The following is a 17450-nucleotide window of genomic DNA, read 5'->3' as shown; positions in this document are numbered from 1 at the left end:
AAAAGCTAGGGAAATTATAATTTTATTATTATTATTATTATTATTATTATTGTGTGTGTGCAGTTATATGTATATATAACTTTTTAAAAAATAAATAAAAGTAATCAGCTACATCTTGAAATCATGTTGTCATAAATAAACACAAGACCTGGAGGAAAGGACTTTAAGGATGATTTAATACTGCAATAGAAATACATCTGACATGAAAGACAGCATCAGAGGAATAATGAGCTACAGGAGTGTAACGCTGAGTTGACTCACCCTTTGAATACACTGTTGCCTTAAAGATGAAAGAACCAGCATCGGTGTGATTTGGGCTTATTGATATGAGCTGTTCAGGTATCATGAACAACAGTTAGGTGGCCTGGCCATTATAACTCCATCACATCCTCACTGCACAACTCAGTACAAAGTGCAACGGTGATATAATGTGCCAGAATTAAATTCAGTGAGATGTGTCTGCTTTTCACGACCGCTGGAGTCTAGCTCAGAGAAGCTAATATATTTGGAGGTGCATAAATGTGAGCAGTATAATACAGTGTTGCAAGTTTCTAGCAGTTCATGCTTTAATCAACATGACTTTATTGTCAAAGCGGCAAAATGGTGACGGCGTGAGTGAAGCGGCTGGAGCAGCTCTGCTGCAGCACAGAAAAGAACTGAGGGACCCAGATGTTGATATGCTCTCCCTGCAACACATCTGTTATCCTCATGCCCCGAGCGCTGCTCTTAAAGGGATGATTCTAGTTTTTCGAGGGGGTTGGTATGGTTTCGTTATCCACAGTCAGTGTGTTACATACAGTAGATATCTATCTGCACACCTGCCGTTTAGAGAAGGAGGCTGGAATAGCGACGCAGAAGCTAAGCAATGCACTGCTGTGGACCGGGGTCAGCAACAACGTTTTAGCCACTGAAACAAAGTCTCACGCTGTATCGAGAGTATTTTCACAGCAAACAGTGTGATATCCCATCCTGCTTTGTTTTCCCACTGGAATTCACTGTCTTGGAAGCCAGACTCCGCTGAGAAGATTCCAGCGATTTTACCCTTTGAAAGCGACATCACTTTTCTTGTGCTGCTTTCTGATGCCCTTTGCAAGTGTTTAACCCTTTTAAATTCGAGCAAACTGGCTTGATTTCTTTTCCAAAACATGGCTGGAAGGCAATTAGCAAAGACAGAAGACATGACCCAAAGTTTAGTGAGAATTGGTGAAAAGTAGAAAAAAAATGTCCTGAAAATTGTTTAAAAAAAAGTTACATTTTTAAAAAAAAAAATTGTAACATACATTTGAATATACAATTATAATAATTATAAATACATTTTCCCTAGCTTTTTTATTTTATTCCCTAGACATTTTACCATAGTCTTTTTTTCAAAATCTCTTTTTTTTTTGCAGTTTGTGGAACATGTCACACCAAGTTACTTATTGCCTTTTTTCTCATGTTTTTGAAAGAAATCACACCAATTTTCTCAGAGTTCAAATGTTTAAGTAGTTGTGAGAGGCGTCTGAAAGCAGCACAAGAAAAGTGAAGTAGCGCCAGGTTTCAAATGTTTAACCCAGCAATACTTTTTTTTGTTTTTCAAAAACTTGGTGAAAAACAACTAGCAACTTAGTAAGAAATGTTCCACAAAATGTTCAACAAAACAAATAATGTTACAGATTTATTAGATTTTTATAGCACTTCTTTAAGGTCATTTTTCTTCTTTTTTTTAAAACTTAAACTTTCATGTCATTTTCTTGTAGGTTTTACTACTTTTTGCTCAGCTCTGAACACACGAGCAGATGGCGCCTTGAACAGTTCTATAGTTTGTGTTATCACTTGAATCACCACAGTCACACAATGACACAAACTGATCGTAGCAGCGGAGCAGCAGCTCCTGTGTTCAGAGAGGTAAAATGATGTTAACAAATGTTTTTGTTAACTAACAAGACCATGAACGGGGTACTAAAGCCATGAAATGAATCCCCATCAAAACAGGCTGTCTGATGGAATGGTAAATCAGTGAAAATACTCTTAACATAGTGTACACTTGAACTGATGTTGAATATATTTGGTGGCTAAAATACATTTTGTTGCTGACCCCCATCCGCAGCAGTACACTGCGTAGCTTTCATGTCAAACTGCAGCCTGTGCTGACTGACATCTACTATAAACGACCCCTCTTCAAAAATCACTTTAAGAAAGGAGATAACACTCAAAATATGTAGTGTACATACATTGTCTTAACTATTAACAACATCACTCTCCCAGCAACTGAAAAGTTTACACGAGGAAGCATTTTACAGTTTGTATCTGCAGCTGCATCCACCGAAAACATCCAAATGAAAATCAGCATCACCATAAACATGTGATCTGAGTTCCCTTCAGCTGGCAGAAGTGCTTTCAACTAAAACATCATTACATAATCATAGAAATAAATTACTCTCCGGGATATATCACTGAATCCCTCAGCATGTTAATTAAAGATTGATTCTTCCAGTAATAAAGGTTTTCTTAAATGAACAGTAGAAGTAAAAAAAAAACAACAAAAAAACAGCTACGTCATATGTTGTACAAAAAGAACTACAGTCATGTGATCTAAATAAAGTATTGATTGTAAACTGCTACAGCTATAAACAAACCAAATGCACCAGCTATGACACATGCAGTCATGTTCATTGTCAGTTGAGTGACATTTCAACTCCATATCAGACGTGTTGAAATGCTTTTATCTATTTTAAGAGGCCGGGAATTTACTGCATTTACTCAAGCCCATAATAAAAGGGAAATATTCAATATTAAATCTGTCTTTTTAATCTTCCATAAGCTTCTGCAGCATCTTTTCTTCAGATACACATCCTAAAGCCATTCCTCATCATGTTTACCAGGCTAGTTTCTACTGTTTGAGTCCTCTTTAATCAGGCCAGAGCTCTACAGAAAGTGCCAGGAAGTGGTGATGGAAAATGAAGCCTTGTGAAGCATTTTCTTTATTTTCTAAACAAACTAGATGGCACTCTTGGTTTAGAGAAAAAGGCTTGAGGAATGAGATTTCTATGTGCTCTCAACACTTTGTGGATCAGAGAGAGCTATTTAGTGGGCTCAGAAAACAAAGAAAATGCTTCGCGAGGCTTCATTTGGCCATAACTACCAGGAAGGTTGAAACCTGGGGCCATATTCACAGACATTCTGAGGATCCTCTCAGAGAGCTCCTAACATGGCCTAAAGGCCTAAAGATTTCTAGCAAGGAGTACGAGCTAATGATTAAGAAAAGGTCTCAGAGTAAGTCTGAACAGGCATGGGACAGAAACTTTAACCTGAGTGAGGAGGTGTGGTTGAACTCATTGCTAGGTGTGATGAATTCTTTTAAAGCAACATTATGCAACTTTTAGTTGATTGTTGAACCCTGAGCAAATTGATGTGATTTCTTTCAAAAACATGAAAACTAGAAAGACGACATTTAACTATAGACGACCATACGATTGCCCCCCACACACCAGTCAAGTTGCACTTGCAGTTTACATCCATGTCTATGAAAATATAGCTTGTTCCCACACAGAAGATCTGCACAGTTATCAGCTTTAAGATCGTTCTTGAGTTTTCTTGAGTTACGGTCAAAAACATGTTTCTAAAGATTCTAATTAGTTTGTTCTTGAGTTTGTTCTTGGACGTTTGTGCCAAAGTTGAGGAAAGTTCCTCAAGGCCGTCTTCAGATATTGCATTTACGAAAATGAGACGAATGCAAGGTCATAGTGACCTTGACCTTTAAACACCAAATTCTAATTAGCTCATTGCTGAGTAAATGTTTGTGTCTACTCAAACATTTGTGACAAATTTCTAGAAATTTTTCTCAAAATGTTCTTTAGATATCATGTTTACATTAATGAGATGGACAAGGTTACAGCGACCTTTAAATTTGACCTATGACCACAAAAATCTGATCACTTCATCCTTCGGTCCACGTCAGCTTTTGAAAATTCATTTGGAATTCCCTCAAGGCTTTCCACAAATTGCAAGAAATATGTAAAAATATGTATATGAAAATTACTTGTCAAAACACCTAGGGGAAAAAGAAAAAAGCTAGGGAAAAAGCTATACTGATTATTGTCATTACAGGTAAGTCTTGATTGCCTTGTTTGTTCTTTTTTTGTACTCATATTTAGACATTTTTTAAATAATATCTTTGGTTGCTTACTGCCTTCTTCGCATGTATTTGAAAGAAATCATGCCAATTTACTCAGGTTTCAAAGGGTTACAGGCTAAGACACTGTCAGTAAGTGTTATCATTATCAGGATCTACTCTTAACTTTAAGGTTTAATTCTTCAGAAACATCACTTTTCTAAGGATTTTCTTAACATGTACTCAACAACTCTTTGTAATAGAGTTTTGTGAATTCAGCCGCAGACGCTTCTGTCAGAGGCCACAGTGAGCAGGTTTACACTGCAGCCAAAGGCACCGTTAACAGGGCTGCTTCACCAATAAGGCCAATTTATAGTCATCATATTTGTTATAACTTCATGAAAAGACTTCATTCAAAGTCATTGTTTCAGCCTGAAAAAACATCTTTTCTCTGAAAGAGGAGCTGTGAGGAGGAGGACTGGCTCTGGCTGTCACAGCAAATACAACACACAGCATAAATGTTGAACACCATGGATTAATATTACAAAAAATACATTTTTCCTATGGAGGTTTATATGAGTGGGAATATGGATGCCATCATTACAATAGATGGAACTGGAGCTTGAGGCCGATGATGGAATGTGTGGAGCGTTTAAGAGAGGACGCAGCCCGTGTCCTTCTGAGGCTTCAGATCTGGCTCCTTCACTGGTTTCACCTCCTCCTCCTTGGCTTTTGCCTGCAGGCAAAGCAACACATGTGAGACACACTTCGGCTATTCATCAGCTTCTTTTGGATAAAGACTTGATGGCAGGGTTCCATGATTTTGAGGCACATTTCAAGACCACATATTCTCTGAAAAAAACCCACTATTTTTCAGTTCTTTTTCATTACTTTATGGTAGCTTTTTAATATTAAAAAAATCTAAAAAATAATTCAGAAGAGGTTTAAAATGTAATATTTTAATATAACCTAGGGGTCGTTCTTTAATTATGAGGGCAGGGGGTGGTGCCGTACAACTTTAAATGCCTGTATTTTGTGTTTATTTTACCACTGACTTTTAAAGAAAAACATGCCCGCCAAAGCCATGTTATTTTCAAAAGATGTTGGCTATATTTTTGTTTTTTACTTTTTGGCGTTGAAAGAAAAACAATGACTTAAAAAGAAAAAAATGTTCCTTTTGCTAACTTTTGTCACTAGGACCTGCCAACTAACGCAGCTGAAACAAACATTAAATGGAAACAGGTAAACAATGAAAAACCTTCTTTATTTCGGTGATTTGTCAATAAAATTAATGTTTTTTGAAGAAGACATTTTGGCAATAATTTTTCTTTTTCTTTACCTCAAGTTTTTGGCAATTTTGGCAAGAAATGTTACTTTTGGCAATTTTTGAAGAAAACAAGCCCTGCAGAAATGACAGCATTTATCACATTTATAACATCAGACTTTCCCATGGTCCTAAAACACATCATGTGTTATTATACAGGTTCAGGAAACATAATTCCATGATTCTTCCAAAACTTTCCAGGTATATTTAGTTTCCAAAACTTTTTCAAACCTGGAAATTGCTATTAGCGTCTTTAATGACTTTTCCAGGTTTTTCATGACTGTAGGAACCCTGTAATGTGGTGTTTGTGTGTGCTGTGTTGTGTGTTTTTTGCGGTAAAGCGTGGCGAGCTGCTGTACCTTGTCATTTTTGGCTCCCTTGGTCAGATCGAAGGTGGCGTAGACTTCAGCGGTGCACTGCTCACTGAGAGGCGGCAGCTCAAAGGGGATTGGCTCAGCCAAGCCGTAACTGGCCTTCAGCTCCAGCTGGGGCGCCTCAGCTGGAACCTTGTGGAAGTATCTGAGGAAATGCGTCCAAAGTTATATTAGAAACACTTAAGAGTCCTTGATTATGATCGGCTGAGAAGTGTTCTGCGGACGGGGCTACAGCAAAACATTTTAGCCAGCTGAAAAAAACAATCAGCATCAGTTTAAGTGTACACTTTATTTGAATATTCTCTCCTCTTCAGCTTCAGCAACAGCTGATGGAGGCAGCGGTAGAGCAGCAGCTCCGCTGTTCAGTGGAGTAAAATGTTTTTTCTCAGTGGAGTCTGGTGTTATAATGGCTCTCCGTCAGTAAGGACTGTATTACAGCAAGCTACAGCTTGAAGACTGACTTTTTTTAGTTGGTTTCAAACCAATCGATTAAGGCAGAGTTTGCTTAGCGCAGTTTGATTACATGTAGCCTGTGTGACGCGGCAGTTTTCTACCCCAAAGTTATTGCAAACAAGCAGTGTGGTTCAGTCCACATCAGATGTTGTCTAAGTCCGGACTCCGAGTGGATGGCGTGTCAGTCCAGCCCGCTCCTCATATTAGGAAAGCAATAATACAATTTAATGAGGTGTGTTTCCTACTTTTTCAAAAAAAATCATACTTATCAATAAGTGGTTAGTTTTGTGTAGTATAGTATATAGTAGAGATCCCTGCAGCAATCCTGTTCCAAGATTGAGTCTTAAATGTAATCGTTCCGCTGTTTGAAGTTGTTGTCATGGAAACGCTGACAGTCGCCGAGCGTATGACATGTTAGCAATCACATGTCAGAGTTCAAGGGTCGTCTAACATTCGTCCATTCAAATTAGCAAGTTAGTTAACAGCTGAAGGGCGTTCACGTTCTGTCCTGTGGGCGCGAGGAAGGAAGACTACAGCGTCTTCTGTCAGCGTACATAACGTCACCAATGCGTTGAGGATGCCCCTATCCAAATGTGCAAAGAGTAGAAAAGCTGACCAAGAAAAACGATCCAAAGACCAGTGGACAGAAATATGCGCTCATTTTGCCCAAATCCAGCACAAAGCCCATGCATTTGATGTGCAGACAGTTTGAGTTGTGAAGATTGGAAATACTAAACGTCACTGTGACACAAAGCACAGACAGTTCAAACAGCAGTATCCTCAGAATACAGAGGTGAGGACAACAAAACTCAAAACCTTCCTATGAATCAACTAACTATTTGTTTGTGAGATCTGTGACGCAGCAGACAGCTGCTGAACCTCTCTGTGAGAGGCTGGCTGCTCTGTAGTAAGTCCTTTTCTCATGCATAAGTGGTCAAACAGTGGCATCAGAATGCCTTAAACTTAAATGTATATTGCTTGTAAGTTATAAGCAAGTTTAAAAAAAAGTAATTTGCTTATCACCAATCATTCCAGACCTTTGCTGTTGGAATAGAAATCAGGTTCAGACCTTTGAATACTAAGTTTTAGAATCTCTGGTCTATATGTTTGTGCAGCTGAAAAGTGTGTAAACCTCTGAGATGATAGAAAATGTTCCGTGCACAGTGAATAGTTCTGAAATGCTTTGTCCAGTTTATATAGTGCGTCTGTCCTGCGTGACTCACATGAAGCCGTTTTCTCTCTGGCACTTCTGCAGCGTGTTTTTGATGAGGCCGCCCAGTTTGAGGAAGAACAGCTGCTCTGACGGTTTGGCTGTGGTGCCAGGTCCTTTGGTCTGACGGTACTCTTTACACAACGCCTCGGCGCGGGAGTAACCTAAACAGAGAAGGTTAGTGCGTAAGAAATCCAGGCAGTAAAGCAAAGGAAGTTAAGACGTTCCTCATTTCATAATGAGACACTGCTGCAACACACAGGAAACAAACAAACACACAGGAAACAAACACACAGGAAACAAACAAACACAGGAAACAAACACACAGGAAGCAAACACAAAGGAAACAAACACACAGGAAACAAACAAACACACAGGAAACAAACAAACACACAGGAAACAAACACACACACAGAAAGCAAACACAAAGGAAACAAACACACAGGAAACAAACAAACACACAGAAAGCAAACACAAAGGAAACAAACACACAGGAAACAAACAAACACACAGGAAACAAACAGACACACAGGAAACAAACAAACACAAAAAACAAACACACAGGAAGCAAACACACAGGAGGCAAACACACAAGAGGCAAACAAACACAGGAAACAAACACAGGAGGCAAACAAACACAGGAAACAAACACAGGAAACAAACACACAAGAGGCAAACAAACACAGGAAACAAACACACGGGAGGCAAACAAACACAGGAAACAAACACACAGGAGGCAAACACACAAGAGGCAAACAAACACAGGAAACAAACACACAGGAGGCAAACAAACACAGGAAACAAACACACAAGAGGCAAACAAACACAGGAAACAAACACACAGGAAGCAAACACACAGGAAGCAAACACAGGAAACAAACACACAGGAAACAAACACACAAGAGGCAAACAAACACAGGAAACAAACACACAGGAAGCAAACACACAGGAAGCAAACACAGGAAACAAACACACAGGAAGCAAACAAACACACAGGAAACAAACACACAGGAAGCAAACACACAGGAAGCAAACACAGGAAACAAACACACAGGAAGCAAACATACAGGAAGCAAACAAACACACAGGAAACAAACACAATGAAGCAAACACACAGGAAGCAAACACACAGGAAGCAAACACAGGAAACAAACACACAGGAAGCAAACAAACACACAGGAAGCAAACACACAGGAAGCAAACACACAGGAAGCAAACACAGGAAACAAACACACAGGAAGCAAACATACAGGAAGCAAACAAACACACAGGAAACAAACACAATGAAGCAAACACACAGGAAACAAACACATGAAACAAACAGGAAACAAACACACAGGAAACAAAAACACACAGGAAACAAACACACAGGAAGCAAACACACAGGAAGCAAACACAGGAAACAAACACACAGGAAGCAAACACAGGAAACTAACACACAGGAAGCAAACACACAGGAAGCAAACACACAGGAAGCAAACACACAGGAAACAAACACACAGGAAGCAAACACACAGGAAGCAAACACACAGGAAGCAAACACACAGGAAACAAACACACAGGAAGCAAACACACAGGAAGCAAACACACAGGAAGCAAACAAACATACAGGAAGCATACACACAGGAAACAAACACACAGGAAACAAACACACAGGAAGCATACACACAGGAAGCATACACACAGGAAACAAACACACAGGAAACAAAAACACAGACACGCACACACACACAGAGGACACCGCTGCACTCACACTTTTCTGCCTCCTGCAGAGATCGTATAGCCTCTCCACACTTGTCACTAGCCAGCAGTGTCTGTCCATGGTAGCAGTAGGCCTGGAACACAGTGACGGAGTTGAGTCAGGAGCCTGGTTAGTCTTTTCTGTTGTGTCTTTATAAAGAAGAGTAGTTTGCATCCAAGGCTTCTTTACACAAACAGAGGCAGAGTGAAGTGCTTTAGGATGTGCGTGAACGTACATAAGCCATGTAAAAGTGCTGCTTCAGCTGAAGGTACTTCCTCCATTTGTTGCTGCACTCCGGCTCCAGAGTGTTCAGTGTGTGGTCTGTGGACACAAATCCTGACCGTTAACAGCCTGTTAGAGAAGTGTTACGCCTTAAGCACTCTCCTAGTGACCAAATACCAGCCACATTATCACTATAGCTGTCACATGGGCTGTTTGAGTGGCCTCTAAAGGGCCTGTTATTACATTTAAAGCATGTTATTGAGAGGGGTCAATTAGCACAAATTGTTTGCAAATATACACAGACATAGAAATTAATGGTAACTATACAAATACAGTGAGAAATAATTAATGCTTATACACAACTAGTACAGACACCACTCTCTCAGGATTAAAAAAATAATAATAAAAACTTAAAAATTATAAACAAATAAATACTCTACATACTAAAATAATGTGTAAAAACAATATTCATCTGCAAAATCACTGCAACACGCAGGACTGTGAGAAAACTGTCAATGTGCCCTTTATTTTTTTTTTGGCCCTAAGTGAAAGTGATGAAATGAGACTACCATATCATATTGCTGTTGGTTGTGTGTACCACCATTTCAAAATGTGGCATCATTTTGTGGGTTTTAATGTAGTGCAGTGCAAGTTGTGTATAATGCTTTTCTTGCTATTAGCTCTGAGGAATCACCTTAAGGTAAGGAAGTTTTAAGGCTTTCACTTACTTTTTTAAAAGCCACTCAGAATTGAGTTTAATACAAATTTTATAATAACCAAAATTAAAGATGGACAATTTCATTTTGCTGGTGTTTATTAAAGCATAAAACCTGACTTTTGAAAGGATATTATCCTAAAAGTATCTTTTTTAGTTTACCAACAGCAGTGTGAAATATCTGGCATTACTGGCTGATTTTCTAGGCAATTTTGTGTTTTTCAGTCTGCATCTGCAATCATCATGTTTTCCCATCATGATGAGTTTCAGAAAATCAATTATTACTGAACAAAAAAAAATGTTTACAATTATTTTGAGATTTTTCAATACAACGTAAGAACAAAAGATTCATAAAATCCTACATCCCATAACTGAAAAATTTTAAGACTTTTGAAAGGTTAATTTAATTACACGTAATACCAATTAAAGCCTTATTTTTAGATTAATGAATTCAATGCCTTTGAAGACTTTTTCGGGATCTGCAGGGACCCTGGTAATACTGTCATAGTGTCCTTCGTTAAAGAAGAAAAAACAATGTATCTCCATGTTAAGCACTTATTATATGCAGCGCACGTGAAATGCATTTCTACAGACTCATGCTTCACGGTCGAGCTTGACTTTAGATGTCTGCAGTATTTGCTGGATGTGTTTGTGATGAGGGTCCCTCTATGAAAGCTTCCATTACAGTACTTTACACAAAACTAATACAAAGTAACAAAAATGATGGCCAAATGGTTTTATTAACACAGACATTTAAAAAATCCCAAGTGGTAAAATACTGACCAGCCTTTTGATAGAAGTTTGCTGTCTCAAATGCCAGTGCTGCGATGAGCGTGGCGTTGTGCTTCAGTTCAATCGCTCTGGCAATTGTCACTGTAAAAAAAAAAGGAACAGACTGTAAAGAACTAAATACTAAATACATTTTGATGTAATTAGGAATTATTATTATTATTTATCTGCGGTCACTAGTCAGAGATGTTGGTCTTTATAAGTTCGATGTAAAAGATACATTATATTGCCCCTTAAGACTTTTTCTCTTGAATTTAGATCCTTCAGTATTAGAGTATACAAAAATTGCCACTGTCATGTCACAACGTTACATTGACCTCAGTTTACCCCTCACTCTTACACAGGGTTCCTACAGCTTTACTTAGATTTAAGATATTTTTAATGCCATTCAGAATTAAATTTAAGATCAGTTTGCCCTCTGGTCAAGTTAAAAAGTCAGACAATCTACTTCATATTGGGGGTTCATCTTATATCCTGATCTGTGTGAGGTTAATGCGAGAGGCATTCAGCAAATTCTTAAAGTCGAAAGTCTTAATATCCTACTCCCTTTGTCTTTGCATTTTAAGACTTTTGAAAGATTGATTTAAGACATTTTTATGCCAATTAAGGCCTTTTTTTTAGATGAATTAATTTAATGCCTTTTAAGACTGTTTTAAAGATCTGAGGGAACCCTGTTATAATAGATCTGTAGCTAATCAAAAAACTACACCTCTGCAGCCCAGCGATGTGCAGCTCAAACAGGATGAGTTGAAAAAAGTCAGAAGAAAATCAGATGTAAACACAAAGTCAGAAATGTGCCTGACACACACTGCCTGCTGCATTCTCTGGCTCATGAGTGTAGGTGTATGTAGCTTTCTGGTGTCTGCAGCAGAACTGCAGCTTGGAGCAGCTGTACCTTCTTGTGCCTCCGCCTGGCACTGGATGATATACGCATCGATGGCTCTGGGCTCCAGGTCTCGGCCCTTCTCAGCCGGGGTGATGAGACGAGGGATGTGAACCTCCTGTGAATGAGTGAATTGAGCGAGTTCAGTGAAATGTACTTCATTAACCCTTAAGGGCCTGCTTTAATATTACACATACTCGTATCGCTCTTTCAAACTCAAGATGTAAAAAATACTATACATTAATATGATTTTCTACTTTAATTGCGTTCATTTTTTTAACCAGCATCAGTCCTAATCATGAATTTCAATTATTCATTAATTTTCAGAATTTTAAACCTGTAAAGGCCAGGATTTTGTCATAACTTAAAAAAAAAATTTATGTTATTATTATTATTATTATTATTATTATTATTATTATTATTATTATTATTATTATCGCAGCCTGGGATATGTCAATGATTAGCAGCAACACTGATTGTGACTGCACCTTGTAGAAATAGCATGTTTTTCCTCCATATGCCAAATATGGTCAAAATGACCTCATCAGGTAGAAAATAGTTAAAATAGTTTTTATGCTTTGATAGCTGTGGGATCAAAAATTGAGCATTTTTTGCACTTAACAGAATTAATGTAACTATTTAGTTTCCACAGTGTTTTTTAGACTTATTGTAGGAGCACCAAAACATCTGGGTCCCACAGCTCCACAGTAACATGGAGGAGCCTGTTTGGGGTTCTCACCTTGAGGGTTTTGAATATACCAGCAGCAACTTTCAGGCTCCGGTGAACATCTTTTGCTTCAGCCTCCGTTACGCTAGTGAGCAGGAAAACATGACGTGACAAGTTTACTATAGTCACAAAACAATGTAAAGTTTTAAGGATTAATAAATATCCGACTGATTTAACATAATTAAATTCAACAGTACAGATAAAAAGGCTCATACTTCTCCTTCCCTGCTAGTCTGGAGGCAAACTTGGTGTACCAGAGGGCTACATTGAAGGCCATGGAGACCAGCTCAAAGACTGCATCCTGCTGGGCACTGGAGCAGAGCACAGAGTCACAGACGGTCATACACACAAGTCAACAATGCCTCTACAAGACACCGCTCGCTGGAGCTGGAGGTTCTGAGGAGTAATGACTATGATAAAAAAAAAAATCTAAGGGCTTTATCTTAACGGTTTGATATCTGCACAAATTGAAGAGGGCAACAAGCAGCTTAGTAAGAAATTGCCCCCGAAATAGCAAGAAATTACTAAAAAGTTAAAAGAAAATTACCTGAAAATAATTTTAAAAAGACAGGAGGGAAAAAAGTATCCATGCCCACATGCTAGAGACTGTAAATATTTATATCATTTCTTCTGTAGCATAGTTTTAAGTTTTTTCCGATGTTTTTCCCCATTTTTTGTTAATATCTAATAATCACCCCCAGATAATTTTGAGATAATTTCCCTGACACTATTTTATTTTTTTTACAAGTTGCTCATTATGGCTTTTTTCCCATGTTTTTGAAAGACATAAAACCATTTTTTCAGGTTTCAGAGTGTTAATGAAAGACGTCTTAACGCAGCACAAGAAAACTGATGTTGATCTAAGTGTTTGAGAGAGTGTGTGTGTGTGTGTGTGTGTGTGTGTGTGTGTGTGTGTGTGTGTGTGTGTGAAAAAGGGGGTGTTAATAAGTATTCTGATTGGTCTGATGGGTATTCTGGTGTTGTTTTTCTTAGATTTACTTTTTATGCAACTGTTTTATCTGGCATGTTCACAGAAGTATCTAAACCAAAAGTAAGAAAAGTTGTTGCTAGTTTCAGACTGACAATGTTGTCATACCTCGCCCACGTGATGTAAAAAGCGAATGCATTTTTGCCCATCTGTGCACTCTGGGGTGTGCGAGTGTCACAGGGTGAGGCGGTATGTGTGTGTGAGGGAAAAGGATGTGTGGTGTGGCCCTGGTGGCGGCGCTGTATGGTTGTGTGTTTTTGGCAGGGTTTATAATTTAAACCGGCGCGGTGTTTTCCGCCTCCCTCCGGACAGCCAATGAGGAGATGCAGCACAGGTATGCAGGACGTGCGCGTGCTCAGAGGAGAGCAGAGTGGTGTGGTGGAACGGAGCAGCTCAGACTTGGTCTGTGCAGACGCTGAGAGGACAATGAGAAGACGCCAGCCTAAGGCTGGGTCGAGAGTCCGGTGCTGAAGAACCCGCGTGGACTGTGGGGGCGCGACTGAGGAACACAGGCTGGACGCACACGCACACCGCCACAGCTGACCGCTGCACAGAGGGACACGCTGCCTGGAAAAGCAGAAGTCGAGTGCACGCTTCACTCTTCCTCCAGTCAAGTCCCTCTGTTATATTTTGATGGTCTTGGATGTCAAATCGCAAGATTGACATCCAAGACCGGAGTGGCCAGAGTCCTGACAGTAACACATCAGAGAGATTGATAACTGAATAAGTTAGAGTAAGAGTTGTGTTTTTGATTGTTTTGTAAGTTTTTAGTGACCAGTTCTGCCCAGAATACCGAGAGAGGTGGTTATTGGCCACCTGAAAACACTGTGCACTCTTGAATTTGCCGCTCCTTAAAGCTGCAGCCCATCCTGACTATTCCACAGCCATAAACCCTAAATCCCATGCTCCCGATGAGACTGGAGGTGTTGAGAGTGTGTGTGTGTGTATGTGTTTTTGTACCTTGGCGTGTTTCCCTGTAAAGTGTCAGTCCACTTGAAGTTCTGGATGAACCTCATCTTGTTCTCTTGTGTAGTTCCATCCAAGGATATGATAAAGCCTGTTGGATCATAACCAACATTTTAGAGAAAAAAAGAAGCAGTCTGTTTGGCAAAAAAAAACAATGAATGCAATCATAAAACAAACATTATTTACTACAACAAACAATTCAATTAATTTTTCAATCAATATTTTTAGGCATTGATCTTGCTCAATAAATGTACAAATGTTTTACACAAATTTATTTAAAATTCAGCCTGTCACATTTGGTATCTTGGGCAAATTTGAGATCTCTACCAGAATTAGGATAAAGTTCTGCTGATTTGAATAATGTTTCAAAGCAATGAGGAATGAAAGAAAAAATGACCCAAAAACTTAGTCAGAAGCAAAAAAAAACATTACCTGAAAATTAGCTTCAAAAACATTTAAATAAATACATTGAAAAAATAAAAAAAAAGAAAAGAAAATGACTTGGGAAAAGTTCTTAAATTGTTTAATTAAAATAATTCTGTAACATCATCTCAAGTATTTAATTATGGTATTCATACATGTAGTTTATCTCCCATGATATTTTTCCTCATAGCTATATAAAAATCATCCTCTTTTTTCTTGCAGTTAATGCAATGAAGGACTTGTAACAGTGTCTGTCATGTAGAACCCCCGATGTATTTTTTTTCCTTTTCATTATTATTTTATATATGTATTTGTTGTTGTTGCATATGTGTTCTTATTTATTTTTGTATACATGTACAGCCACATACATGTATACAAAAACAAAATACAGCACACAGCCACGTGTACTATAATTTTCCAGTAGTTTAAACACAGCTTGTCACCATGTATGTATATATTTTAAAGAAATTGCAGCATTTTTGTAAACATTCATACATATTCTTTATTTACAGTATATCGTTTTTTGTATATTGTTGAGAACATAATAAATAAACACATTGAAAGTAAGTTATTTGCAATTCATGATGGCACCAGTTAGCTCCGGGTTCAAAGGTCTCAGTACTTGTGAAAGGAGTCTGAAAACAGCACAAGAGTAGTGATGTTGCTCCAGATATCAAAGGGTTACGGGGTTAATACCAGGGTTGGAAACTAGCACTTAGCCACCAGAGAACACTGGTAAAATATGCAGCTAGCTGCTAGATTTGCTTCACTCACCACCCAAAAAACACAATGGTTTTAGGTTCCACCAGCCATGTAGGCAGATGGATCAAAAGGTTAATTTCCAACCCTGGTAGCACCCTCACCAATCAGAGGAAAGATAAATTGCAAACACACCTTGGAGGAGGGAGAAGTATGCATCTGTGGCATTTTTCATGATCTCAGGGTTACAGGTGACATCGGTGAACATCTCCAGCAGTCTGGCCCTGGTTGTCCTCAGGTCACTGAATGTGTCAAACAAACAGCAATCGATGCTCAATAGTCATAGCTTTTGTTTTATATACTAAAGATATGCTGATCATTACAGTATTCAGAGATTATACACAATTTATTACAGCCAAAATTATTAAAATTTACAGATCTTGTGGCAATTCAAACTGCACAAATAATGTTAAGGCTAAAGATAACCTGGGACAGGGATGGAGAGGGGGTTTGACATTCACCATGTATTTATTTGGTTATTTAATATTCATTTTCTTTCTAGTGTATCCTATAAACTATAAGATATTGTATATATTTTAAGGTAAGGAGATCACAGCGATAGAAATACAATCAGACAGCAGTATGTCATAGAATAGTGCATTGTCATTTGGGTATGGGCAACAACACAACAATCTTTCTGACCCTGATCAGGGTCATACAGTCACAGTGCAGTTTGATAACGGTGTTTCCAGTGTAATAAATGGAGATAAGACATACTTGCATATCTTGTTGGCAGCGGGGCTCCCTGCCACTCCGTAGAAATTAAAGGACACAGGAGCTGTAGCCTTCAGGGGGTTTCTGTGGAACCAGTGAGCCATCCTGTGCCGAGGACACACCTACAGACGGTGGACAATACGCCATGACCAGCACTTAATGCACACCGTGTGACTCTTATCACAACTGTAATTTGTAGTTTAATATATTATATAGTACATCATAGTAAAATGTTTAATAAGCAGGCGGCATTAGCTACATTAGCTTGCATGTCAGCTTGGCTAACGTCACATATGGTGAACCGCTAGAAGTCGCTAGCCGCCTCGTTAGCTCTTTCACGGGGCACTGTTTGCTTCTTTACCAAAGTTAGCTTTCTGTCATGTAGAAATATAATCCCCTGGTGTTTATTTGGGCTGTTATGAATGTTGTTTTTAACAGTTATTTGTCCGTCCGTTGTGGACAAAAGTCCATTACGTAAGCTTCGGAGAGCAACAGCTAACGGCTAACACTGGCTACATCTGAACGTAAACATGATTAATTACATTGACGTGACAACTCGCCTATTACACGGCTAAAACAATGGAAGAAGCTATTTTAACATTTGATACGTTTTACTGTTTACCTATCGTTCCGGCGCTGGAGATTTGATGATCCGTATGGAAAGTCTGACAGACAGACAACAAGTTACTTCCGGAAATAAACACCGAGTAGAAGCTGACCAATGGAAACACGCGTTTTAGTCATGTGACGTGTGTCCAGGAAATATCTCCGATCTGCGATCAGCTCGGATCAGCTCGGCTTTTGATCAGTGATCAATGGATCAGAGGGCCGTAAACACGGGCGAGTTGACAATTTTTAAAAAACAGCTGTCAGGCAAATCACTGTAATCCTGTGTGCAGCTGATGTTGTGTCTCACCGGTTCTCTCGGTGAATACTTATCTGAAGGGGCTTGTTTTGTCATCTTTATGTCATAATTATAAAAATATATATTCCCCAGCTTTTTTTTCTGGGCAGGTTGGCTTGAAGGCAATATGTGATTAACTGTAAAAAAAAAAAAAAAAAAGGAAAA

The 17450-nt window shown here is 38.7% G+C and overlaps 2 protein-coding genes across 2 annotated transcripts in view; one reads left to right on the top strand and one right to left on the bottom strand.

The window, feature by feature from the left end:
* Positions 1-158: 158 nt before the first annotated feature.
* On the bottom strand, positions 159-17160 carry brox (BRO1 domain and CAAX motif containing). The gene is made up of 13 exons (XM_042503056.2): positions 17004-17160; positions 16385-16503; positions 15803-15909; positions 14480-14576; positions 12747-12842; positions 12544-12616; positions 11817-11922; positions 10916-11005; positions 9431-9516; positions 9208-9289; positions 7468-7618; positions 5777-5936; positions 159-4829 (listed from the first exon to the last, which is right to left on the bottom strand). The coding sequence occupies exons 2-13, from the start codon at positions 16483-16485 to the stop codon at positions 4746-4748; spliced, it is 1233 nt and encodes a 410-aa protein (XP_042358990.1). The 5' UTR covers positions 16486-16503; positions 17004-17160; the 3' UTR covers positions 159-4745.
* LOC121955440 (toll-like receptor 5) overlaps positions 7500-17450 on the top strand; it is a 165171-nt gene continuing 155220 nt past the window's right edge. The window contains exon 1 of the mRNA XM_088089334.1: positions 7500-7631. The gene's annotated coding sequence lies outside the window, so the exon portion shown is untranslated. The remainder of the gene's footprint in view (positions 7632-17450) is intronic.

The sequence above is a fragment of the Plectropomus leopardus genome, chromosome 16 (genome assembly GCF_026936395.1).
Source record: "Plectropomus leopardus strain MGB_pleo_1.0 chromosome 16, ASM2693639v1, whole genome shotgun sequence".
Taxonomy (NCBI): Eukaryota; Metazoa; Chordata; class Actinopteri; order Perciformes; family Serranidae; genus Plectropomus; species Plectropomus leopardus.
The sequence above is the reverse complement of the archived record's forward strand: the minus strand, read 5'-3'. Positions and strand labels throughout refer to the sequence as shown.

What these genes read in the sequence shown, in the direction of transcription:
- brox (XM_042503056.2), bottom strand. Translation starts at nt 16,485, where the DNA reads ATGGCTCACTGGTTCCACAGAAACCCCCTGAAGGCTACAGCTCCTGTG. An exon ending in GCTGCCAACAAGATATGCAA is followed by an intron (nt 15,910 to 16,384) that starts GTATGTCTTATC and finishes TGACACATTCAG; the next exon opens with TGACCTGAGGACAACCAGGG. An exon ending in GTATATTCAAAACCCTCAAG is followed by an intron (nt 11,923 to 12,543) that starts GTGAGAACCCCA and finishes ACTCATTCACAG; the next exon opens with GAGGTTCACATCCCTCGTCT.